Genomic DNA, 26098 nt, shown 5'->3' with positions numbered 1-26098 from the left:
TATGTAGAGAAACTGTCTCACCCCTACTCCCGCCTCCCCAGAAACACTGGGACTTTGTTTCTTTTCCGTGGGAAGGTAGTCACTAGTTTGTGAAGGACCTGAGACTGGGTGGAAGGTACAGTTTATTTTCAGGCGTATTGCAGAGGAGACTCCAATCCTGTAAGTTACTATTAATTCTATCCTAGCTTGGGCTGTTCCTCGGTGACAGCAGCCATACTCCCTCCCAGCTTCAGGTCCCTCCAGGCACTCCTGGTGGCAGTTGACTGTGCAAAGCTTCCCAGAGCCTTTGTTTAATGGCCTTGCCTAGCTCTGAGCTGTACCTCTTGGGGCTTCCAGAAGGATCTCACAACATGGACTCTACCACAGTGTGGTACAAAGCCTGGAAACCCTCAGGGAGGATGCCATGGATGGTTGGCATGACCTCCAACTGCTGTTCCTCTTGGGTTTCCGGCCCTTCCAGACTGCCATCCCACTGTCCCTGGACAACACTTGGGTAGTGGCTGCATGTTTGGCATATCTGTCCTTAAGATCTTGGCTGACTGTTCCTTTTTCTCCTTTGAACTTTCTTTACTCAGGCCAAGAAGAAAGCAGAGATGTCAAAGTTGAAACTTGAGGAGGGAACTCAGAATAATTAGCGGGGATCTGTGTCTGAGTCTTCACTACAGCAACCAACATTCGCCTGGCACAGTCTCGTTACCGAATACCTTTGTATATGTCACTGAGGAGTCCCTAGAACCCTGTAGAGTCTGCAGAGGTGGATTTAAAGGTGGGGAAGTTGGAATTGGCTTGCCTGAGGCCACAAAGTTTAGGAACTTCATACCCACAGCTGACATCTATTGCTTACTAAGTAAGCTCCCTATTCTCTGCCAAGCCATCCAAAAGGCCTTTGCATGTGTTGATCCATTTATTCTTCAAGGAACCCTGTGAGAGAAGGGCCAGTGTCATCTTATAAGATAAAATCAAGACACACACTTTAGACTTGGACCCTGACAGCCACTCCCTAAGACATACTCTGAGTTGTGCTGGCCACCATAAGGTGACTGAACTGGACTCAGTTTTATGAGTGCAAGTTCACAGGCTACAGGTACCTCAGCTGGGCATACATAAGCATACACTGCCCACCTCTTTCCTCTTTATTTTCCATCATGGTCAACTCCCTTTTGTCTGTGTATATGAAAGCGTCCTACAGAACTAAACGTCGGATGGACCCTAAATCTCATCACTAGATCTGGTGTACCATCCCTCTATCACAGAGACTTACCTACCCTAATCCTGTCTTCAATTTAAGGATTTTCGTCACCTAGTAGTGAAATCCCTGCCTTTGGCTTGTCCTTCTTCCCATCCATCTCACCACTGCGGGCCATTGGTTACCTCTCTGATGCCACCTGCAAACCTGTGCTCTGGAGTGCCCAGCAGCTGGCCAAGTGACCACTTGCTCTTGATCTTTCTTTTGGCTCTTGGTGCCTTTCAACATTGTGCTGTCACTGGATTTCCTTCAAGGATTTTGCTTCTCTGAGCTTGGAAAGCACACCAATAGCACTTACCTCTGAGCACGGCCTTGAACAGAGAGAATGACAATTAGCTGGCTCTTTACCACTTCGCAGTGGTAAGGTCGTACCTGGTGCTGGGTGCTGGTCTGCTCTGCACCCGTTCTGACTGCACAGATGTTGGTGGGACCACATAGCAGTCCTGTAGCCTGGTGTTGATTGAGATAGATTATTGGAGCCCATAGGTAGGGATGCTAGGATCTTGTCTTACATTGATTGGTTGTTAGAAATAAAAGGGGAAATGATTTTTTGTCCTTGTTAAAAAGTAGTTCCCATGGAAAAACTAGAGTTATGTTAAGAGACTAAGCTTTGACATCATTTTATGTGTTATTCCTTTGTCCCAGACTTTAGAAATCTTGCTGGGATTTGTGTCTCCTGCTCATCTAGACATTTTTTAATACCAAGTAAGAGAAAGATGTGAATTTTTAAAGGTCATGATGTTTTGGTTCTGAACAGCATACTGGGGCAGGAAGCTGGAGTCAGAAAAAGCTCAGTAGGAACATAAGGCAGTTTGCCTGCTGGAAAGATGAGTCCACAGCAGGCAGGAAAGAAATGGGACCATCTTGCAAGACTTCTGTATAAGCCACAGTCACAACTCCTACACACAATGCCATTCAAACACAAATGCCAGCAGGTAAGTTCTGCTGGACTGTGAATATACCTTCTAACCTGATAGCAAGGGCCAGGAAAAGCCACTCAGTGGGGAAATATACTCTGAAGTCCATAAGGAACAATATTCTTCCTGGGACTGGGAACCATTTGGATAGATTCAATCACAGTAGAAGACCTGGCTTTTTAAGAAATATCACCTATATAAAAATGAAATCGGGAATAGAGAACTCAGCAGTCGAGAGCTGGCTACTATTCCAGAGGATCCAACACCTCTTTCTGACCTCCTTGGGCTCCTGCACATAGGTGGTGCACATATTGTTGACCTTTCTGCTTGCATGGGAAGGAGTCCTGGGACTCAGAAGTCCAGCAACCACAAAGCTCTGAGATGTCCCAATGCAAGGGCCTCCTGAGACAGGAGCCCAGAAACCACACAGCTCCGAGAGGAAGCTTCCTCAGCACAGGCAGTGTAGCTCCCACATGAGGGAGGGGATCCCCAGCTGAGCTGAGGCGCTCTGGAGTCTCAACCCCACTCCACTTCTTCCCTTCTCTTGATAACTTCTTGTCTTCTGGTGAGAGTCATACCAGCCAGCAAATCTCATGAAAGAGATTTTTTTTGGAAGGTCCAGGGTGTGGAGGAACGAATCCAGGAGAGGCTGCCTCTACTCCAGAGAGGGCGCAGACAATTGGACAAAGCGACAAAAGACAGTGCTTCTACAGGGGTTCTTGGGAGGGTGGAGATTTCCAGGGTGACGATTGGTGGGATTTCAAGTCCTGAGCTTAAGGGAGCTCAGGGCTTGGTGTGTTTTTTCACACTTAAGGGCTTGGTGGGTTTTGTGGGAAGTTCAGAGATCGGTGGCTTTTGTTCAGACTTCTCACCTAAAATTAGCATAATCTGGGAAGGGTCCTGCTGAGGGGCTAGGGATGACCTTTGTGACAGTTACAGAAGCTGGAAACAGTTATGAGAGTTCTTCGGGCTGGTGCCTGGTCACTTTCCTGCCTTGAGAGTTTACAGAGGTTACAAAGGGAGTCCGTGTGGCATTGAAAGCTTTTCTTGCCTCTTAAGTGGCCTTAATAATCAACACATATCAGGCTCACATACACATATACCTAATAAATATTTTAAAATAAAATTACCGTACTTTGGTTGTCTTAATTTTTACTTTAGCTACCTTAGTAGGGGGGAGATATGTGTATTTTTCTTTTTCTCCCCTCCCCCCATGTCTGTGTGTTGTGTGGTTTCCTGTTTCTAGTCTCGTCACCTGCCTTTCTCATCTGGAGCAAATCGCTCTCTGCTTAGATTCTGGGTAGCAGTGCAGGCAGTTCCGAGCTATTCACTCCAGGATTTCTGATGTCACTTTGGTTTGCGAAGTGGGTGTGGGCAGGTCTTACATCATCAGATTTTATGGTCGAATGGTTTTTTAGAAGAAGCTCCAAAATGTCTGGAGGCTTCATTTTCCCTAAAAGGCTTGGGGACAGGACCCTAGTGTTCTTACGAAGCACACTTTGCATAAAATACCACCAGACGTGCAGACCAGATTATGTGGATACAGATGTCAAGATCATCCTTCTGTGTGCAGAAGTGCCCTTCTTCTGTGCACATAAAGAGGGTACTGTTAATTTATCCAGATAGCTGCCAGGGTTAAGGGACCAGAAATGAAAGAACACATCCCTGCAGCCCTGAGCACCTCTCCCTGTGTCTCTTGCCCAAGGAGATGACCTGGTTTCTGGAATGCGGTTTTATTTTACATCCCGTGGCAAACGCAGTAATTAGAGCTGTTAGCACTATAAAGGTCTGGAAATGAGAACAAAGCCCGCCTCTTCCTGGGAACTCTTGGGCAAGGCCTTGCTCCTTATCAGGTGCAGGTCCTGTTGGGGGTTTTGATTTTTTCACATACAGAATGCCAGAGGAGGCTCCTTCCCGAGTGGGAGGAGGGTGAAGCGATGGAAAAACCAAAGTATGTGTCTGGCAGCGACTCCTGGAATCACCATGTGTTGCCTGTTTGAAATTTCAACTGTTGTCCCTGGAGTGAATCAAAGCTGGCAGGCAGACCACAACACAGGCTGCCCTGTGGTAGAACCACCCCCAGGCCCATGGCATGTGGGCCCACAGACAATGACACCTATTCAGCGGCAAACTCTGGCCTCACCTCCCAAGAGGTGGGTCAGTTTTATAGCAGGACATTGGAAAAGGTTTGTCTTTGGGAAGGTTTTGCAAATACCTAAAACCAGACAAGAAAACATCCTTCTAAAACAGTGAATCCTGGAGAGATGGCACCGTGTTTGTAGGTCACCGGACAGTCACTGCCTTTGACTCTGCTTGGTGGAGACCAGGAAGCCATAGCGAGAGTCATTCTGTTTTCCTTTCCTTCCCCAGCTTCCCTCCCCAGCCCCACAGTCTCCCTTATATAACGCCACTTAGACTGTGTTCTGGAACTCTGGATCCTCCTGCCTCAGGCCCCTGAGTAGTGGGATTGCTTGCAGGCATGTACCACCACGCCCAGCGTCTTCCCATCTCCGGTTTGATTTTCTCATCAGCTTTCTTCCAGACATTTGCCCGCCATATTTACTCAGTTAGCTTTGTCATTCAGTGAAGGAGAGACATGACTTAGTTTCTGGAGAACACCGAACCTTCTAGCACACAGCCATTAACATGGATGTCTCTTGGAAACATCTCCCCTGCTCCCCTTCATGCCAGGCAATTGAACCTTAGGTCTCGAGCATGCTAGAGAAGCACTCTGTCACTAACCTCTATCCCCAGCCCCACTGTTCATATATCAACTGTATTTATTTTAAATTATTTGTGTGTATATGCATGCTAGGAAGGCAAGAGGAAGGCGGCAGATCTCTCGGAACCAGAGCTACTTACAGGCAGCTGTGAGACACCATGTGGGTGCTGGGACCCAAGCTCTGGCTCACTAGACCAGTGTGGGGGCGGGGCTCCAGCCCTGCACTCTTCAGAATTGGCTTAGTTCCTTCCCACATAGCTCTCTTCAGTTGACCACACCCTAAAGGTACACCACCCATTCTTCTTAACCCAAACCTTAGTTAGCTGCGCCTGTGCTATTTCTCCTGCACCAATAAAACTCGTATTTATTGAGGAGTTACTGAGGGCCAGATGCTATTTAAGCTCCTATCATGAAATGCCGCCCTCAGTCACATGGGTACCGGTGCTATTACCACCCTTAGTTTACAAATAAAGAAACTGAGGCACAAGTGGCTCAAGAGTAAAGTCCCAGTCCCTATGACTAGTGGATCCAGTCAAAGTCCACATAGGTTGCTCTGGGCCATTCACAGTTGTCACAGTGACTCTGCCTCTTCCGCAGTTGGTCCGTCTACCTACCATCCCTGGGCCCAGGTCTGGTCTTGTCTTGTCACAAGACTTCCTCTAGGCTCAGGGGTTGTTCTCCCTAAGTTGGTATCCCAGATCATCCCTCAGCATTCTCTGAATTAGAATGTTCTCCTCCCTGAGACAGGGACAGCCAACAGCACCTGCAAAGTGATTACCATGAGAATGAAGTGGACTGGTGCAGAGGGAGTTCTGGGGACCACTGCCCACGGAATTGGTGCCAAGTGTGTAATATTCTTGCACTAGGAATCCCAAGCAAGAAGGGTGGCACTTTGTCTTCAGGTGATCCAGATTGAATTGAGTAGCTAGCAAGAGGGTTCAGAGATGGCTCAGCAGTTTAAGAGCACTTCCTGCTCTTCCAGAGGACCTGAATTCAGTTCCAAGCAACTCACAAACACTTGTAACTCTGTGGGCTCTAATCCTTTCCTCTGGCCTCCATGAGCACCACACATATGTGGCTTAAATATTCAAATCCGCCCCCCCCTTTTTTTTTAAATGAGACAAGGTCTTGCCATGTAACCTTACCTGTTCTGGAACTCACTCTGTAACCAGGCTGGCCTCAGACTCATAAGAGATCTGCCTGCCTCCGCCCCGAAAGTGCACATACGCACACACACACACACACACAAAGGCTATTGAGATGTCTCAGGAGGTAACTGTGCTTGCCACTTGGTGACCTGAGCTTGACCTCCAGAACGTAAGAACATAGCGGAAAGAGAGAACCAACGTCTGCAAGTATTCCTCTGACCTCCGTACACATGCTAACACACATACATATACACACAGTAAAAAAGAAAGTAGAGGGGTTAGGGATTTAGCTCAGTGGTGGAGTGCTTGCCTCAAGGCCCGGGGTTTGGTCCCCAGTTCCGAAAAGAAAAAAAAGAAGAACAAAAGGGGCTGGAGAGATGGCTCAGCGGTTAAGAGCACCCAACTGCTCTCCCAGAGGTCCTGAGTTCAAGTCCCAGCAACCACATGGTGGCTCACAACCATCTGTAAAGAGATCCGATGCCCTCTTCTGGTGTATCTGAAGACAGCTACAGTGTACTCATATATAATAAATGAATAAATAAACTTTAAAAAAAAAAGAAGGTAGATAATGCTTTAGTTAATGTCACATTAGTTAATGTGGCTTGTTTATCAACCCTGCTCCCTAGTCCCTGATGCCCACAGTCTGGAGTGGCATGATGTAACATTTGACATGCTCCTCAACCCGGGTTCTCATATCAATCAATTCGGTTTATAAAGCAAAACAATGGAACCCTTAAAGGTAAAAAATATTTGATGCAGGTTGGCTATCAGAGCATCCTATTCTCTTCTTTTTCCCTCTTTCTCCCTCCCTCGCTCCTCTCTATCCCTCCCTCCTTACACCTCCCTCCCTGCTCTCTGACCTCCCCCATGATTGGTAAGTGCTCCACCGCTGAGCTCCACCCCCAGCCCCATAACCTCTCTGTTGATTCACTTTCACTGAACACTCAGTCGTAGAACTTTCTGAAAGGCTGCATTTCCTCAAAATGCTTTGTTTTGTCAGATGGGAACGGGGCTCCTCCAGATACAGTGAGGAAAGTAGTTGGGCTCTTCAGAGATCCTTGCCTCAGAGGTGGCTGAGAACCATGAAGTCAGGCTTCAAATGGTACTTGTTCCTGCACCCTCGTGAGGGTTTTGATCATTTGGCCTGGACAGTGAGATCAATTTCATGGTAATACCACCCTGGAAAAACCTGGCTTTGTTGGACGGAATCTAAACAGAGTTAGGGTAGTTAGTGAGTGGTGGGAGAGTCTGGGGTTGAGGGAAGAGGATGTCCATGTTGCCTTGTCCTTGCGTGTCTTGTTCTGTGAAGCTTTTTTTTTTTCTTTTAATGGTATTCTGCTGAGTTCAGTCTGAATAGCCCTTGCTTCCCACGTTTGGAGCTGAGCTCCTTGACATCCGAATACTCATGCTTCTACTTGGAAACACATCTGTCCTTCTCTGATGCCCAGCCAAGCTTTCTTCCAAGTATTTTTAGCTCCTGTAATCTTTCTTTCTTCTCTGTAGTTTTTCTCAGCTCTCATTTTCTTTCTGGAAGATCAGCTAAGCAGAAGATAGTGCACCTGCTTTTATGAGTCCTTGTCCTCTCCCTTTATGGTGCCACCCTTCAGGCCACAGTGGCATTCCCCCGTTTCCTCGGTTGTTTTTATCTGGCGTACAAACAGCAAACTCCCACGCCCATATGGGGACACAGCAGAGGTTCACCATGCAAAAGGACAGAGAACCTCTGCAGAGAGGGCGTGGAGAGTCCTGAGCTGTGACGCAGTGCACTGACCCCATGCACTGAACACTCACCCATCACAGGCCTTGGACCTGAGACGGTGACTGATGTTCTGTCTGCCCGACGCCACCTGCCTCCTGGCTTTAACCTCAGTGACTCCATTTGCTCACTTTCACCCAGATGTACCCAGATCAGATCTTCGTACCCAAGACCAGATTCAGTCTTTTCCCTTACAGTCCCAATAGTGAATTTCTGACTCTTACATTTCCTGTCTCTGAGATCCTATCCCTGAGCTAGGATCAGTAAACAACTCACTGATGAGCCAAGCCCAAGTCAAGAGAAAAGATGAGAGAGATCTGGTGTTCGTTTGAAATGTCGAGAATGGGTACATGTAGCTCAGTGGTAAAAGGCTTGTGCTTGATCCAGAGATGGGTGGACAGACAGACAGACATCTGGGTGAGACAGGGCTTTGTATCCCAGGCTGGCCTTACAGATACTTGTTCTACCTCCCAAGAACTGGAATTACATATATGGGTACCACACCCAGTTTATTCAGTGCTGAGTATGGAACCCACAACTTCAGCTGCAAGACAAGCAGTCCACTGATTGACCTGTATCTCTCTATCTCTCTTTCATATCTCTCTCTCTCTCTCTCTCTCTCTCTCTCTCTCTCTCTCTCTCTGTGTGTGTGTGTGTGTGTGTATTTAAACTTACATTGTTCATCTAGTATGTCCCTCGGTATGTGTGCCCATGGGTGTGAAGGCTTGAATGTGGAGGTCAGAGGACAATATGCAACAGTCAGTTCTCTCTCTCTCTCTCTCTCTCTCTCTCTCTCTCTCTCTCTCTCTCTGCCATGTGAGTCCCAGTGATCAAACTCAAATCGCAAGCCTTTCTCTGCTGAACCATCATCACCTTGGTTCTCAGGGGACCTCCTAAAGAAGGCTTGAGGGGGAGGCTCTGTGAAATATGATCAGAAATAGTGCAGAATCCCTAGGAATTCTTTTTTTTTTTTTTCTTTTTTCTTTTTTCTTTTTTCTTTTCGGAGCTGGGGACCGAACCCAGGGCCTTGCGCTTCCTAGGCAAGCGCTCTACCACTGAGCTAAATCCCCAACCCCAATCCCTAGGAATTCTTTAAGGTGGTGTCTCCTTACATAGCCCTTGACAGCAATGGAGATCCCTATGTTAGGCCGGGCGGGCTTCAAACTCACAGAGAACCTCTACCAACAGAGTGCTGGGGCCAAAGGTGTGCACCACCTTGCCTTGCAAGTAAAAACTCTAGATGTTTGGGATCAGACACCTCTGTGTTTGTCTGCCGTGTGAGATCCTTCAGAGCCGACTTCATTCCAGTCAGCATTTTAAACGCTAGGCTGACCAAACTCCCCCACTTGGGCAGGTTCCCCAGGAGGAGGAAAAGAACCTGCCTGCAAGTGTTATCAGGCGCGTGGACTCAGACATCGGGAAGATATGGAAGGCAAGGTGCTGCCATGAATCTCGTTCTTTCCATGAAATAAGTCTCTGAAACTCCCCAGGCATGCAAAGTATCGAAATGAGCATCTGGGGCTGGAGCCCAGCACCACATAACTGAGCAAAAGACCTTGAGCCCTAAGCACTGTGACCTAGACACTCTCAGCTGTATTTTTAGCCTCTAGGACGATGTTTCCATCACCTGTGCTGGGCTTTTAGCTTCAGAGGGAAGGTGGGGGTAGGGAAGGCCACAGAGGGGTGCTTCTTTCTCAAGGCAGTCCAATGGGCAGGAGCTCACGGGCGGATTCATACACAGGGTCACTTTCATGAGTGTGCCACCTATGTGGTAAAGATCAGAGTGCTTAGACATGCCACGCCAGCTTTAGCTCTGCTGTCAACATCTGCAAATTCTTCTGTTTTCTTCCAGGCAGGCTCTCAGTCTTTGCCCTTGAACGTGCAAGGATCTCTCTAACTCAGAACTCAGCCTCCCCACTGCTGGTGTGAGCTGTAAGACCAGGCTTGAAATTCTTAATAAGTCTGAGCACAGGACCCTCTATTTTCTTTGTGTGTGTGTGGGGGGGGCAGGGGTATGTTTTTTAGAGACAGTTTCTCTGTGTAGCCCTGGCTGTCCCGTAACTCCCTCTGTAGACCAAGCTGGCCTCAGACTCACAGATATCCACCTGCCTCCTGAGTGCTGGGACTAAGGGTATATGCCACCATACCCAGCTAGGACCCTGTATTTTCATTTCCTATGCAGCCGTACAAACTATAGAACTTGTTCTGACTGCACCAAGACTGGAGAGTCTGCTGTAAGGTAGAGGCTAAGGCCAGTTCTGCAGGGGCGGCTTTCTGAATAAGGGAGGAGGAGGGCAGTCGTCTCTGCTATTGACAGGAAGCCTGGACACCCTGAGTTGGCCAAAATCATCTTGTTTTGGATCTCCTGTGTGCCCCCTTCCTATTGGCTCCTCTGACACCCAAAGGAGATATAGAAAGAATCTAGTAGTCAGGTGTGGTGGTGCACACCTTTTATCCCAACACTCGGGACAAGGAAGTGAACAAATCTTGGGGTTCGAGGCCAGAGCGAGTTCCAGAACCCCCAGGAAAACACAGAGAAATGCTGTCTTGAAAACAAAACAAAAACAAAACAAAAAGTCTATTAAGCCATACGTTAAGTTAAATTTCAGGGAATTGTGTTCTACTTCTCTCCAGTGTCCTGACCGATTGTCGCAGTGTTTTGGATGGAACCCAAGGACTCACTCACCCTAGGCAAGTCTCTCTCCTCGTGTACCACATTCCCAACCCCACCTGGGACAGAAGTGAGCCGCCTGCCTTCAACAACTGTTTAGTGATTGGGTTGGAGATGCGACTCACTAAAGCCCTGGCCACACATGCACAGAGCATCTTTTTATTGGTGTCCCTGTAGTATTCTGGGTGTCTGAAATACACACACACACACGCACGCACGCACGCACGCACGCACGCACGCACGCACGCACGCACGCACATGCACATCTGGACTATCCTGTTGATGGCTACGTCCTCAGCACTTCCCGTGTTCCTCCTCTGTCTTTGTTTTGAGACAGTGTCATGTAGTTTGGGCTGGCTTTGTACTTGTAGTTGAGGGTGACCTTGAACTCTCTGGATTCTCCTGCCTCTACCTCCCAAATGCTTAGATGACAGGCACATGTGTGCACCCACCTTATTTATTTGGTTTTGGGAGCAGAGCTCAGGTCTTTCTGCATGTTAAGTAAACACTCTACTGAGCTATATCCCCATCCCATGTCTGACTATTCGTGGAGTAGGGGGAAGGCACGCCCTACCTAGTGTCTGCACCCATGTTACCTGTTGGTTTTGATTCTCTTCGAAGGTAATGCTGCTCTTGAGGGGGAAAGCCAAGAGTGTAGGGTGTTGAGGTCGCAGGTCTTGCTGGAGGCTCCAACGGGCTGGTGTTGGGTTGCTTTGCCTGAGAAGGCATGAACAAACACCCATTCACCCTAAATTTAGCTCCAACAGCAGACTAAGAAGAGTCCTCCTGAGCCCAGCTTTGTAACCAATGAATGTATCCCATTTCACTACAGGAGCTGGGGTGACTCGAAAGCAGGTGCATCACCAAAAAGTCCTATGGCCTTTAATAACAACCTCAGTGACGCAGCTTTGTGGAGCGCTCGCTGCCTTCAGCGGCGTCCCCTGATACTATAAGCACCTGGGGCAGCCCCTTTATTGTTACCACAGACTTAGCCAGAATCTTATTGTTATTTCTTTGTTGCAACTGTGGGCCGGAGCTCTCTGCTCGGTTAACGTCCAATGTTCCTGGGTCATGTTAGGCCCTTGGTTAAAAAGGAAGAAAAAAGAAAAGAAAACATATGTATGCAACAGTCCCACGCGTGGGACACGGAGGCTGGGTTCTCACTCGCAAGTGGAGGGTGTGTCCACTGGGTGGTGGGGGCGTCCACTCAAGAACACCTAGGGTTCTTAAATTCAGGAACGACAGGGGAAGCAAACGATTGAACAAGATTCTTCTTGCCACAGCTCTGGGTCGTGTGGGTGGAGAGGGACAGAAAGGCAGGCGCCTCGTGGGAGGTAGCTACGCCCTTGGGGCCCAGCTCTGGGAGCTGCCTCCTGAGAGTGGGAAGGCCGCGGAGAACACCGGCCTAGTGAGAGGGCGAGGGGTGCAGGGGTGGGTGTACCCCAGGAAGGCCAGGGTATCCCGCGGGGCCAGGACCGCCCAGTCCTGCTCGGGGCACAGCGAGTAGGAACAGGAGGGCAGATGTTCCCGCCGCCGCCAAGCCTGGTGCAGGCCTGCACTTGCCAGCCCCGGACCAAGGATTTGAAAGCTCCCGGCGCACAGCCCGGACCTGTCCTGCCGGGGCGTCACCGTGCCGTTTTAGGCGAGAGCAAATAGGAAAATCCCCGCTGCCTGGGGGTGTGAGGAGGAGTAAGGAGGCTCGAGATGCTGGGGAGAGGGGGGCGCTGCCTCGAGAATTTAAGCCACCGGAGCCCCAAGTCTCCCTTAATGAAGAGACACAGCGTTTGCCCCTTCGAGTTGGGCACTTAGTTACCTCCGTGTCGTTGAATCTTATGGTTCCTATTTTGCTGATGGTTGAGCAAAATACACTGAATATATATTATATATATAATATATTATATATATTCTGTTCCTTTGTGTATATACATATGTAAAATTATGTATTTAAGCAAAATATATATTGTATTTGTATATATGTGTATATATAATAGTTACATATATATAGTGTATCACCCATTTTATACTAATTACAAATAATTTAACTGGGAGTGGGGACACGTGGGGAGGCGTAAGCAGGAATACCTCTATGAGTGCGAGAACAGCTTGATCTACATAGTTCCAAACCAGTAAGAACCTGACTCAAAATAATGATAATAATAATTTAAAACTGGTGTGACATCTCAGCAAGTAAAGACAGCAAACCCGAGGACCTGAGTTCGATTCCCAGAACCAACAGTGCAAGAACTGACTCCTGACTTTACACATGCACCTACATGCATACACACAAAAAGTTTAAAAAAATAAACATATATGTATATATAAATGTATATGTGTATATAGGGATACACATACATATTTCTTCTTTGTTTCTGTTTCACGGCCCTAGCTGTCCTAGAACTCCTTTTATAGACCAGACCAACACCGAGACCCATTTGCCTCTGCCTCCTGAGTACTGGGATTAAAGGCGTGCACCACCACTGCCCTGCTGTAAATATTTTTTAAAAGAATAAATTGCCCTAGTTGACACGGATATGATAGGACTCTGTACAAGGCTCAGTATGCTGTCCCTTTGGTAGCTACAGGACTCCACTAGGAGAAAGAATCCCTTATTTACTGAGCCCCCACGGTGCGTGCGTGGTTTCCATGCGTTATCTCACTTTGTACCACCGCTTTGTGGAGCAGATAGATGGTGTCGACCTATCGCTTGGCAGAAGGGAGCCCCGTTTTCTTTAAACCTATACAAATTTATATAGATCTCACGAGTCACCAAGTGGGGTACGAACTGGGTCAGGCGGACTCCAAAACACGCTTTGGCTAACCGCTACCGCTAGCCTAGAAAGAGGAGGTTTGCTCTCGTTACTACCGCAGTGGTGGAGCCCGCGCGTGGGTCACGACCTAGGTGAGGGTGAAACAGAGGTCACTGGGCGCCCAGCCCGTGTCAGCGCAGACAACCCTCAGCGTGGGGACTCAAGAGGCAGGGCTCGTCCCGCCCTCACCTGCGGACTCCACACCTCGGGTGGCCCCACCTCGCGGCCCGTGAGGGCGGGGCCAGGCGGGGCCGGGCCGGCTCCGGCGCGTGAGTGGCAGGCCGCGGGTGGAACGCGCACGCGCAGTCGGCCCGGCTGTGGAGCCTTGCAGGCTGCTGGCAATAGGGGCGGTGCTGAGGAAGGCGGGGCGGTGCTGAGGAGGGCGGGGCGTCACTGAGGAGGGCGGGGCGGGGCGGGCCCGGCGGCGGGGGCGGGGCGACGCTGAGCTCCGTTCTGCTCCCATGGCCGCCCCCGGCTCCCGGTGCTGCCCCCTCTGCCCCGGGCCGCGCCCGGGGGTCCCGCACTGACGGCCCATGGCGCCGCCCGCCGCCCGCCTCGCGCTGCTCTCCGCCGCTGCGCTCACTCTGGCGGCCCGGCCCGCACCCGGTCCCCGCCCCAGCCCCGGTGAGTGAGACCCCGGCCCCCCACCCTAAGTCCCGCTCGCCCTCTCTCGCGCGTGGACCACGGAGAACCCGATGCTCGGGCTTCTGTCCCGGCACGCGGCGTGGACCTGCCTGTCCCGCTTTACCAGGAATCTGCCCCGCGTGCCGGCTTCGAACTTTCCCGGACTCTACTCACTACTTAGGAGAGAGATGGAGTGCGTGACGGCTAAGGTCGCCCGTACAGAGTGTAGACTACTCTGAGTCCGGGCGTCCTGCTTCCCAGGCCGAGTCCACAGAGCGGTTCGCCCGAGATGTTGCCCTCGGCCAGGATGGAAGCTGGGATGGAAGCTTAGTTCCCACACGCCCTTCCTTGCTGCAGAATCCTTTCCCAATGGAAGCACGGGCATGAGGGTGTTGTCTGGCCCAGTTCGGTTTCTTTGCAGGTTGTTGAGTGCTGAGCCTGGGGCATTGGTGAACCTGCCAGTGGGGTCTCCACCCTAAGTTGCAGATTGTGATGTTCCGAAGACAGGGTTTTGCTGGTGAGAGAAAACTCAAGAGTTGCTTTGTTTTCTTGCCAGCTTGGATTTAGGGGAAAGGCTGAGATTTACTTTCTGTGTGATTTTGAGGCAAACTTTGAGCTGCCTGAACCTCCGTTACTTGATCTGAAAAAGGGGATAACTCACTCCCATGCGCAGTGTTGGTGAGCATTAAATGATACATTGTGGGCAATTTGCTTAGTGTTCCACCATGTACAGCCAGTAAACATTTTAGTAATACTTTTTATAGCGTTTTCCAGTTCACTAAAGACTAGACACCTGGTTTACCCTGTAAATACTGAATTTCTTATAGGATGAATCCCGGCAAAAGGCAAAGCTGGGCTTTGGGACAGCAGAATGAGGGATTCCCAGCACTCCAAACCTGAGACTCAGTAGAAGTGGTTTCTAGGTGATTGCTGTCTTCTATGGGACTTCTATAATTTGCTCACTTCTACTGTTTGTAGTATGTGAAAAGGGAGGGAGGGACGTTCCTAGCGCCAGAACGTGTCAACATAACTGTAACCTAGTAACCCCTTCCACTTTGTCATCTGCGTGTTCAGGATTTCATGTACTCTATGGAGAGAGAGGTATGGGTGGGAATAGACTGGTTTTCCTTCCTGGAAAGGGCACAGTATGGCTCTGGAAAGCATTGTGAGCCTATTCTGCCCACGCTTGCAGGGAGGTGGCTTCTGTTGGGCACCTTTGCTTTGCTAAGTCAGATGCAGCAGCTCTTGGGTAAGGTTGGTATGCTTTTATTTAGGAGTCTTGGGTAAGGACAAATTCATGGCTATTGTGAAACAGTCCACTAAGTAACTCAAACTCTCATCAGCCTGGTTTCTCAGCATTCTGTTACCTCAGTGCCTTGGTGATGTTTCCCTCTGCTTCCAGAAGCAGTTCAGAAACAAACCACATGGTTTTCAGCATCATATCCTGTCAAGAACCTAGCCACTAGTTTGTTAAATCCTTTCCAATTAAAAAAAAAGAAAGAAAGAAAATGCTGTACACTGAGAAGATGCCAAACTTACCATTTCATATTTTGTGATACTGTAATTTTCTCTAAAATTCTGTGGATGGAAAAAATTATTCCAATACTTATATTCCGCACAACTTTGTAATATTTAAATTACCGGTGGTTTGCATTTTTGAATGCTGACTTTATAAAAACAGTTAGCTCATTCCCCTTCGATGTTATTCTAATTATAGTGTGTAGTCACCCCCAAATGATCTCCAGTCTCTCCGTCCTTCTGTCATGCTTGCTTTTCTTTCACAAGTGATAAGAAAGAAGGCCGAGGCAGTGGTAACCTTTTCTTGCCTCTCACCATCCTTCCTTGACTTCTCATCTGGAATTTGTCCTGTTAGTAATATGTGTTGTTACAAGACCCGAGCGTGGTTACCTGCAAGGTCTTCATGCTCTATGGTACATTCTCTTAGCCCCATAGATGAATAATTTAAGTGTGTAAGGTACAGGAAGTCTCTCCTCCTTCTTCTTAGACCAGGCTGGCCTCGAACTCACAGAGATCTGCCTGCCTCTGCCTCCTGAGTGCTGGGATTAAAAGAGTGCACCATCATGACCCGGCTTTGCTTTTATAATTCTCAAAGCAAGAAAGCATTGCTTTTGGGCTCACTACTAACCAATACAAGTTGGCACTCTTGGTACAGCTATCAGTATGCTCAGAGTTTAGCATAGGTGGACCAAAAGCAAAGTGATCAGCTTTGATCAAACTTACAGCTTCCTAATATCCATATTGGGAATTGTCGGTGGTAGGCAGTATACCATCTTTAGTTTAGAATCCAATTTTTTAAAAAGATTTATTTATTTATTATATATGAATACACTGCAGCTGTTTTCAGACACACCAGAAGAGGGCATCAGATCCCATTACAGATGGTTGTGAGCCACCATGTGGTTGCTGGGATTTGAACTCAGGACCTCTGGAAGAGCAGTCAGTGCTCTAACCTCCAGCCCCTAGAATCCAAAATTTTAAAGAATTTATTTATTGGGGATGTATGGCCATGGGAGCTAAAAGGAGTGAATGTGGAGAATAGAGTATTTTGGGTAGTCAATTCTCTCTATCTACCCTGTTGGTCCCAGGAATTAAAGTAAGATCATCAAGCTTAATACAAACACCTCTAACTTCAGAGTCATCTCAATGGCCCCTAGTTTAGAATTTTCGAGCCTGGAACTCTACCTGAGGCTGTACACCAGTGCTTCTCAACCTTGCTAATTCTCTGACCCTTCAAGACAGCTCCTCATGTTGTGCTGACAACCCCCATAAAATGATTTCATTGCTACTTCACAGCTGTAATTTTGCTACTGTTATGAATCATAAGGTAAATATCTGCATTTTATGATGGCCTTAGGTGACCCCCGTGAAAGGGTTATTTGACCCCCAAAGGGATTGAGACCCACAAGTTGAGAATGAGAACCACTGCTCTAGACCAAGGCAAAACAGTAAATGTTTTATTTAGGCTTTGTGGCTCATAGACTGGGACAGATGCACTTTCTCACCTCCGACTGAGTAGGCAAAAGGAGTCAGAATGAATAGGCATTGCTGGTTTGGTTTATGGTTTGTGTTTGTGTTTTTGTTTTTGTTTTTTTTTCCACGATAGAGTCTCATTGTATCTCCAACTATTGTTATAGACCACCAGGCTGGCCTCAAACTCACAGAGATCTGTGTGCCTCTGCCTCCCACGGACTGGAGTGTATCACCATACCCGGCTTCATTGTTGTGGTTTTTTTTTTTTTAAATGCTTTGGACATTGAAATGTAAATCTTTACATCATTTTTACATGTTACAGTATCTTGTCCTCTTTAATTTTTTATAATTAAAAACCCAGTCTGAATTCGGTTTGTGGGTTGTGATTGGCTCACAGGCTGCACTTATGCTAACTTTGCTCTAGGTCATGTGGACTGACTTTTCTTTAAGTGGTTACTGATCTGGAAAAAGCAACACAGTAGGTTCATTTTACTGAATGAACGGACCTTTTGACCGTTTTAGTGTGAATTAACTTTTAGATACCTATGGGAGTCAGGCACCGGGATAATACAGTTGCACTCCAGCTATCTGGAAAGCTGAGACGAGAGAATAGTTTGAGGCCAGCAGCCTGCCAGTGCCGTGTAAAAAGGCCAGAGGGAGCGGCAAGGAGAAAGTGCTAGATGAAATGGTAAATTTTATATTTCACCATGATTTCTGAAAAGATACAGCTGACCAGGAAAAGCTTGTATACATGAATTTAGTTCACTAATAAGCAGAGATTCAGCTCGGTTCAATGCACTGCTTAAGGAAATAATCCCACCTCAGAGCTGACCCACCTTTTGTTCACTCGCCCTGCAGATGTTACTTGAAACAAACTGTTGAGAGATCTTCTGTTTGCAGAGGAAAGCCCAGGCAGCAGGTGGCACCACCCTGAGGACTGGGAAAACAACCACCGGAAAAAGAATTTCTGCCACTATTAGTTTTTACTAAGCTATTAATTTTTCCTTCCATGCTTAGGTTGCCCTGTTAAAGTGTCTTTACAAAACAACGATGTGCTTAGCATGACTGATTTATTTCTTTTTAAATTAAAGCATTTTCGAAAAACAAAAACAAAGTGAAACATTGAAACACAACAAGCCGATTGTGTTTGTACTGCCGGACAGTTCATGGGGAAATGCTTGGCAGAGGCCGGAAGTTGGGGGGTCTGTAGCCTTTGTCTGAGGTTTTTTTTTTTTTTGTTCTTTTTTGGTTCTTTTTTTTTCCCCCCGAGCTGGGGACCGAACCCAGGGCCTTGCGTTTCCTAGGCAAGCGCTCTACCACTGAATCCCCAACCCCTGTCTGAGGTTTTATGTCCTGAATAAGGACAGATATCAGGACAACTTTACCAGCAGGGCCGAGGAGTGTCCCTCAGTGCCCCTGCACAGGTTTGGGGTGAGAACTGGTCCTCCAGCCCCCATCTTCATTTGGCATCTGACCTGCTCAGTGTGCGGCCTCTGCTTGGGTAAGATGACTAAGGTTACTTCTGTGTTCCGTTTGACCTTGACCTTTGCTTTGAACCCAAAAGTGTTCCTTTGGTGGAGTGGGCACTGAGGTCCAACAAGGTTTTGCTCTTTCTTGTCTTCAATCTTCCTTCCAAGATACAGTTTCTTTTCCTGAGCCCTCAGCCTCGGTTGACTGTCAGCCAGAACAGGGAGAGGAGAGAGGCCATTGTAAAACTGTCATCCTACAGAAGTTTGCCGTTTTCTCCAAAGAAATCTCTTTCTCCATCCTGTCCTCTTTCTGGGTAATTATCCCCTTAGGTTGCCCTTGTACCAACTTGAGGAGGAATGAAGTTGGTGCTAGGCAGTTCCTTCCCAGACAACACCTTAGGCCATCTTATAGGCAGAGTTACCACTGTCCCTCTTACTTCTGCAGTAGGGCCCCCTGGGGGCTTCTCCCCTGCTAGGGCCAGCTTCCAGTTTCTCCTGCCACAGTTTAATCCCTGGCACATAACCAGAGCATTAAACTTTTATTGTTCAATTTACCACAAGGGCGAGGCCCTGTTCCTAGTGGGCTCAGGGGGCTGTGGCCGATCCCAAAACCCGAGTGTCGCACCACATTAGCAACTGCAGACTCTGAGGGCTGGGTTCCTTTCAGATATGTAGATCCTTGGTTAGAACCTGAACAGTGTACTCGGTTTTAAAGCCAGGGAAGAGGAGAGACAGCATAGGCAACTTTTAAGGATGATTCAAAATGGAGGTAGCCATCAGCCCGCCTGAGGATCCTGCATGGTTTCTTTTAATCCCCAAAGTAGATACATCCTGATGTTGGTAGCTTTCCTAGTATCCCCAAATCGAGTAACAACATGGCAGCCAAGGAGCTCTCTTCTAGAATAGTAGGGATTGCTAACCAATCCCATCACAGTATGTAAATTACTTGCTGCTGTTCAATCTATAAAAATTCATCTTCAAAGAAAATTACTGGGCTGGTAAAAATATTTTTAATAATGACCACAGAAGTCATATTTATTTTTCTTTGATGTTCTTCCGAAGAATCTTCTGGTTCTAATCAGTTTGTTCCCACATAAAATACAGTGGAAATCTACAATAATAAAATCCCCATTTCTCTGTCTATGGGGAAATAAACAGGACGAGAACTGTCTTTTTCAGGGGCTTCCCCTCGATGTGCCCCAGACTCAAAGCCTCTATTACTGGTGGGTGTTTTGGCATCAGTTAAGGGCCTTCAATCCTTCCCTCCCTCCATGTTTTGCTCTTTCATTAAAGTGTTTCTGTTGTCTAATTATATCCTTTCAATCAAATTAGAGACTGCAGCATCTGGTGAGGGCCCTAACTGCTGCCATCTGCACTTCGTGTGCTCAGGCCTTTTCAGCTGAGAATCACTCAACTTCCAAATGGCAGGAAGAGATTTGGAAAACGTTCAGTTGGAGGGGAGGTTAACTTAAAAAGAGCCTCTTCAAAGGCCGGGTGCCCCGTCCTGCCTCCTGTGATGTATGCAGAACGTCATTGGCTTGGCTCACCCAAGATTCTTCCTAAATACCTCTGGCAGCTGAAGAGTTCCTAATTGTCTTAGCTGAAGTGACGAGGCCTTTTCCTCCCTGTTATGATTCTGGAGGGCCCCAGGAAAGCAGAGAATATCTCCCTTGAGAACAGTCTTTTGTTATGTGACTGTGACCACTGGTTAGTGGATGTGACACTTTCTCTTCAGTTGGCCAGTTCTCCTAACTCAGTGATCTCAGCGGACAGAGAATTTTGCAATGCTTGAAGGCTTTTTTTTTTTTTTTTAATTGTTACATGGGGATGCTGTTACTATCCAGCAGGTAGAAACCCGAGTGCTGTTAAACACCATAGAATGAATAGGACAGACCCCTGCACCAAAGAATTACCTACCTGTAAAGATAGTGCTGTGGGGAACCCCTGCCCTGATTGTGTCTTCACTGTGTCTTCTTGATCTCAGGTCAACATCAGCTTTATCTGTTCTGAAATTAGCTCTGTAGGACAGTCTGCCCGCAAACTCAGAGATCTGCCTGCCTCTGCCTCCTGAGTACCCGGATTAAAGGTGTGCACCACCACATCCGACCAAAAATTAGATTCTTGCTGGGAATAACAACACATATCTAACACTCAGAAAAACCAAGGCAGGACTTTGTCTTAGAGAGAGAGAGAGAGAGAGAGAGACAGAGACAGAGACAGAGAGAGAGCGAGACAGAGAGAGAGCGAGACAGAGAGAGAGCGAGACAGAGAGAGAGACAGAGAGAGAGACAGACAGACACAGAGAGAAATGGTGGCATATACCTATAATCCCAGCACTCAGGAGGGAGAGGCAGGTGGATTACTATGAATTTGAGGCCAGTCTGGTTTACAAATTGAGTTCCAGGACAGCCAGGGTGTTACACAGAGAAACCCCATCTCAAACAACAAAAACAAACAAACGAAAAAAAGTACAACTTTGGTGTGGTAACACATACCTACAATCCCAGCACTCTAGGTGTAGGAGCACCAGGATCGGGTGTTTAAGGCCAGCCTCCATTGTATAGCCTGGGTTGCATGAGACCCAGCAGGAAAAGTAGTGCATTTTCATTGTCCTTGTCTGAGCCCCTTAAGCGTTTCAGTGCATAGCATTCTGCATGGAGTGAGGATTTTCTGCCTTTCTACTTCCTCTCAGGATTGTCAGATAAAGTATAGGATGCCCAACTGAATTTGAGATCAGGTCAATGCAAAACAAATTTTTAGTCTTGGTGTGCCTCATTCATTGTTTGGGAATACTTCCAAGAAGCTGTTCAGTAGTTGGGTTAAGGGTAGGGAGAAAAATTGTGTGTGTGTGTGTGTGTGTGTGTGTGTGTGTGTGTGTGTGTGTTCCTTAGTCTTGAGGGTAGAATTCAGGCCCTGGCATAGGCGAGGCAGGTGCTCACCAGTGAGCTACACCCTCAATTCCTACTCAGTATTTATCTGAGATTCAGATGTAATCGAGCTCCCCGCACCTTCATCTGATAAGCCCCAGGCCCTCCTCAAAGATCCAGGAAACACTGTGTGAGCCTGGGGCATGAACCGGGGTCCTCCTCCAGCACAGCATGAGCCTTTCAACCGTGAACAGTCAGAGCCACTCTCTCAGCCACACTGTCCTCAGTGTTAACTGCTCTGGATGTCTATGAGTGACAGCACTGCCAATCCTACCTGGTAGAGGGACTGCTGGGTGGGGCCTTTCAGCTCTTCTAGTACTCCTGCCTGGTCTAGATCCGTGCTAGGCTGAGTCCTTCCTTTAGCTCTAGTCCTTCCCCAGACCAGCATTTCTGAAGCATGGCCCCTGAGATGGACTTTTTTGTTGGGATCAATTAACAAGTGCTTATCAAATGTCTGCTGCATGCCAGGTTCTTTCACGAGGACTTGTTTGTCCCTGTGCCAGATTGCAGAAACCAGTGACAGTTACTGTAGGGTTTACTTTGATGATGTGCTCCAGAGAGAGCTTGTCCACCTGGCATTGACTTCCCTCCTCAGGAACGCTGGTATTATTTGGCCATCCTATATCAGCTAAAGGCAACTGAAAAGCCCAGAGTCTGGCTTCCATGGACCAAGGACCACACCCTCCAGGACTCCGTTATTGGAGAACTTTCTGGTCATCTGACTTTAAAAGTAGGTCACAGGCAGTGCTGATAAAGCTTGTCCGAAAGCTGGGTTTTATGAGTTTATTTAATCTCTTTTTAGTCCGATTGAGAGCTTGAGACAGTACAAAATAGGATTTCTAGGGACTAGGGATGTAACTCAATGGGCCAGATCACTTGCCTAACATGAGTGAAGTCCTGATCAGGACTGCAAAGAAAAACGAAGTCATGGGAGTGTGCATATGATCATAAGGCAAGGAGTAGATACAAACCAGGTGTTTTCTGCTTAAAGCAAACCTAGAGGGTAAAAAAGGCTCACTTGCCAAAGTGTTGGCCTAACACACAGTCTCAGATCTGTTCCCAGCACCAAGTGAAACATGCTGCAGCGGCATGCACCCGGAATCCCGCCACTCTTGAAGTAGACGCAGGAAGACTAGATGTTCCAGATCCTCCTTGTCTGCTTAGTGGACTACACGAGACTCTTAAAAATTAAAAGGGCACAGGCATGGCCTTATCACCCATTTTGTTATCTGTCTGTCTGTCCATTCATAGACAGGATCTCTTGTGTAGCCTAAGCTGGTCTTGAACTAGAATTCTCCTTCCTCTGATTTCTGAATGCATGGATGGTAGGGATGCATCACCATGCCTGGTTTCTCAGTAAATGCCCATTTACTTATATGGAGCTTTAATTTGTCTTTTGAGACAATGCATCCCTATGTATCGGAGGCTAACTCAGTGTTTGAAGTCCTCCTACCTCAGCCTCCCACGTGCTGGGATGACAAGCATTGGTCTGACAGGGTTCTTTAAATTAGCAAGTATTTGACTTTGAAGTATTTGATTGACACAGAACGTCCTGGAACTTCTCAGAGGTGATTGCTAGGCAGTCAGAAGGCTGATCCACAGGCAAAAACAAAACAAAACAAAAACTGGGAACTGGGGTACTTGATTGTGTAACAGATTCCGCTGCCCCTACCCCGGCCCCCCCAGCTGCATTTATGGTCTTCCCTTATTTCACACACATAAACCAAAACAGCTTTTTCTGTGATGTGCCTTTGTGGAGGATTCAAAGTTAGGCTGTCTGGGACTGTCCACTGGTGGAATGTTAGGCTGTCTGGGACTGTCCACTGGTGGAATGTTAGGCTAGGACTGTTCACTGGTGGAATGTTAGGCTAGGACTGTCCACTGGTGGAATGTTAGGCTGTCTGGGACTGTCCACTGGTGGAATGTTAGGCTGTCTGGGACTGTCCACTGGTGGAATGTTAGGCTGTCTGGGACTGTCCACTGGTGGAAAGTTAGGCTGTCTGGGACTGTCCACTGGTGGAAAGTTAGGCTGTCTGGGACTGTCCACTGGTGGAATGTTAGGCTGTCTGGGACTGTCCACTGGTGCATTGTTAGGCTAGGACTGTCCACTGGTGGAATGTTAGGCTGTCTGGGACTGTCCACTGGTGGAATGTTAGGCTGTCTGGGACTGTCCACTGGTGGAATGTTAGGCTGTCTGGGACTGTCCACTGGTGGAATTATGGCTAGGACTGTCCACTGGTGGAATGTTAGGCTGGGACTGTCCACTGGTGCATTGTTAGGCTAGGACTGTCCACTGGTGGAATGTTAGGCTGGGACTGTCCACTGGTGCATTGTTAGGCTAGGACTGTCCACTGGTGGAATGTTAGGCTGTCTGGGACTGTCCACTGGTGGAATGTTAGGCTGTCTGGGACTGTCCACTGGTGGAAAGTTAGGCTGTCTGGGACTGTCCACTGGTGCATTGTTAGGCTAGGACTGTCCACTGGTGGAATGTTAGGCTGTCTGGGACTGTCCACTGGTGCATTGTTAGGCTAGGACTGTCCACTGGTGGAATGTTAGGCTGTCTGGGACTGTCCACTGGTGGAATGTTAGGCTGGGACTGTCCACTGGTGGAATGTTAGGCTGTCTGGGACTGTCCACTGGTGGAATGTTAGGCTGTCTGGGACTGTCCACTGGTGGAATTATGGCTAGGACTGTCCACTGGTGGAATGTTAGGCTGTCTGGGACTGTCCACTGGTGGAATTATGGCTAGGACTGTCCACTGGTGGAATGTTAGGCTAGGACTGTCCACTGGTGCATTGTTAGGCTGGGACTGTCCACTGGTGGAATTATGGCTAGGACTGTCCACTGGTGGAATGTGTGCTTTGGAGTGCAGAGTTTGGGTTTGGTCCCTAACAGGAAAGATAAAGCCTGGTTGTGGCCAGAGATGGGGACTGAAGCTCAGTGATGATGTGGAGTATTGAGGATTGCCATGGTTTGGTTCATAGTTTGTGTGGGGAGCATTGAGACAGGGGTTCACGTATGACAAGGTTGGGCTCACTATAGCTGATGAAGGAAGACCTTGAGCTCCTGATCTTCTGTCTTCCAAGTGTTGAGATTACAGATGGACACCACTTCACCAAGTTATTTTTGAGTTAAGGTCTCACTCTAACCCCTTGCTAGCCTTAAACACATGACTCATCTTCCCAAATGCCAGAATGACATGTGTGAGCCACAGTGGTAGACTGCTTGCCTAGCATATGGTGTTGCTTTGGCTTTTCCTTGGGAAACATGAGCAATGCCTGTTTCCCCAGATAGGGCACCAGGAACAGTTTTGTCAAGCCTGGCTTGGAGAATGAGTGGGCTTCTTGGGCTTATATTCAGGAGTATGGTGTTCCCAAGAACTGTGCCGTAAAACAGTCCATTCCAGCCACTGTCCCCTCTCAAAGCTCTACGGTTAACCTTTTGCCTCTTATGCACCTCTGTGTTTCCCCAAAACCAAGTGCAGCCGGGCTGGAATCCCGTGTAGGTCCTCTGTGAAGAAATGTCAACAGGCCCGATCTTGTGAGGGTCTCTTGCGGGTAATCACAGCTGCTCTGACTAAGATCATAGCAGCCATATCATCCTTGGAGGGCGTGCATCACAACAGTGGGATAGCCTGAGTTGGATCCCAAAAGCAAAGCAAAGGTAAATGTTTAAGAAGCTCACTGTACCTCAGGTGGACACAGTGTCTGTACACCGGAACCTGTGACCTGTTTACTCTTCCTACAGGACCATAGCACTGTCTGTCTTGGTCTAGCCCTGTGGCAGGCAGCTCACCTTCTGACTTTCTAAGGGTTTTGTTTTGTTTCTTTTGTTTTGTTGTTTTTTTAACAGTAAACTGAGATGCTGTCTATCAGAAAGCAGAATTCGGAGCTTGAAAATGTCATGTTTACGGCTTTCTTATGTGAAAACGTTTTTGTGTGAAATCTGATGTTAAGATAGCACAGACTATGGGGGCTGGGGATTTAGCTCAGTGGTAGAGCGCTTGACTAGCAAGCGCAAGGACCTGGGTTCGGTCCCCAGCTCCGAAAAAAAAGAAAAAGAAAAAAAAAAAAAAAGATAGCACAGACTATGTATAGATAAATACCTGAAGTAGTAGTATACCACAGTGCTCACATATTACACGGATAATTAGATGGTTCATACCATCAGATATGCCCACATAGTACACTGTGGTGCTTACATGTTACATGGATAAGATATCATCAGAGAGCCATGAGGGAATAAATCCTCTGGTTTTGGCAGTGAAGTCCCTCAAGGAGCTTTGGCGTTCATCGGATGTGTGAGGCTCTGCAGAACAGCCAGCTTCCTGCTGCCCTTCTAAGACTAAGGCTTGTTTAATCTCTGTGTATGTTGGGATCTTCAGTGTGCTAAGTCAGTGTAGAAACTGGGCTGAGTGTGTAGCTGACTGACGGTGAGTGTGCTAAGCCTGTGTGAAGCGCAAAGCCTCCATTCTCAGCGCACTACAGAGAAAAAGCACTAAGCAAAACCCCAACTGGCTTTTGTGTATCTGGGAGATGACTCTGCAATTCGCAGTACCCTGAGTAGGTGATTCGAGGGTCTGTGGGTCATGGCCCTTTTGGGAGTCACATAGCAGACATCTGGCACTTCAGACATTTGCATCAAATTCATAACAGTAGCAAAATTTATAAAGTAGCAATGAAATAATTTTATGGTTGGAGTCACCACAACATAGGAGCTGTATTAAAAGGTCACAGCTTTAGGAAGGTTGAGCTCCAAAGCCTAAATGCTAAGTAGGAATTTCTCAGGCACTGCTGCATATTCATGGTGGCTGTTCCTGG

General features: G+C 47.8%; 1 protein-coding gene and 1 pseudogene across 4 annotated transcripts in view; one reads left to right on the top strand and one right to left on the bottom strand.

The window, feature by feature from the left end:
* Positions 260 to 1767, bottom strand: C14h22orf31 (similar to human chromosome 22 open reading frame 31; annotated as a pseudogene).
* Positions 13694 to 26098, top strand: part of Kremen1 (kringle containing transmembrane protein 1) — a 65116-nt gene continuing 52711 nt past the window's right edge. For 2 of the 4 annotated variants that reach the window (NM_001433772.1, NM_053649.2), the window contains 1 exon segment: positions 13694 to 13891. In NM_001433772.1, coding sequence (NP_001420701.1) covers positions 13801 to 13891 — 91 coding nt within the window. In that variant the 5' untranslated portion in view covers positions 13694 to 13800. 4 annotated transcript variants of the gene reach the window in all.

Source organism: Rattus norvegicus, chromosome 14 (genome assembly GCF_021556685.1).
Source record: "Rattus norvegicus strain SHRSP/BbbUtx chromosome 14, alternate assembly SHRSP_T2T, whole genome shotgun sequence".
Classification (NCBI taxonomy): domain Eukaryota; kingdom Metazoa; phylum Chordata; class Mammalia; order Rodentia; family Muridae; genus Rattus; species Rattus norvegicus.
Note: the sequence above shows the minus strand (reverse complement) of the source record. Positions and strands in the feature narration are given on the sequence as shown.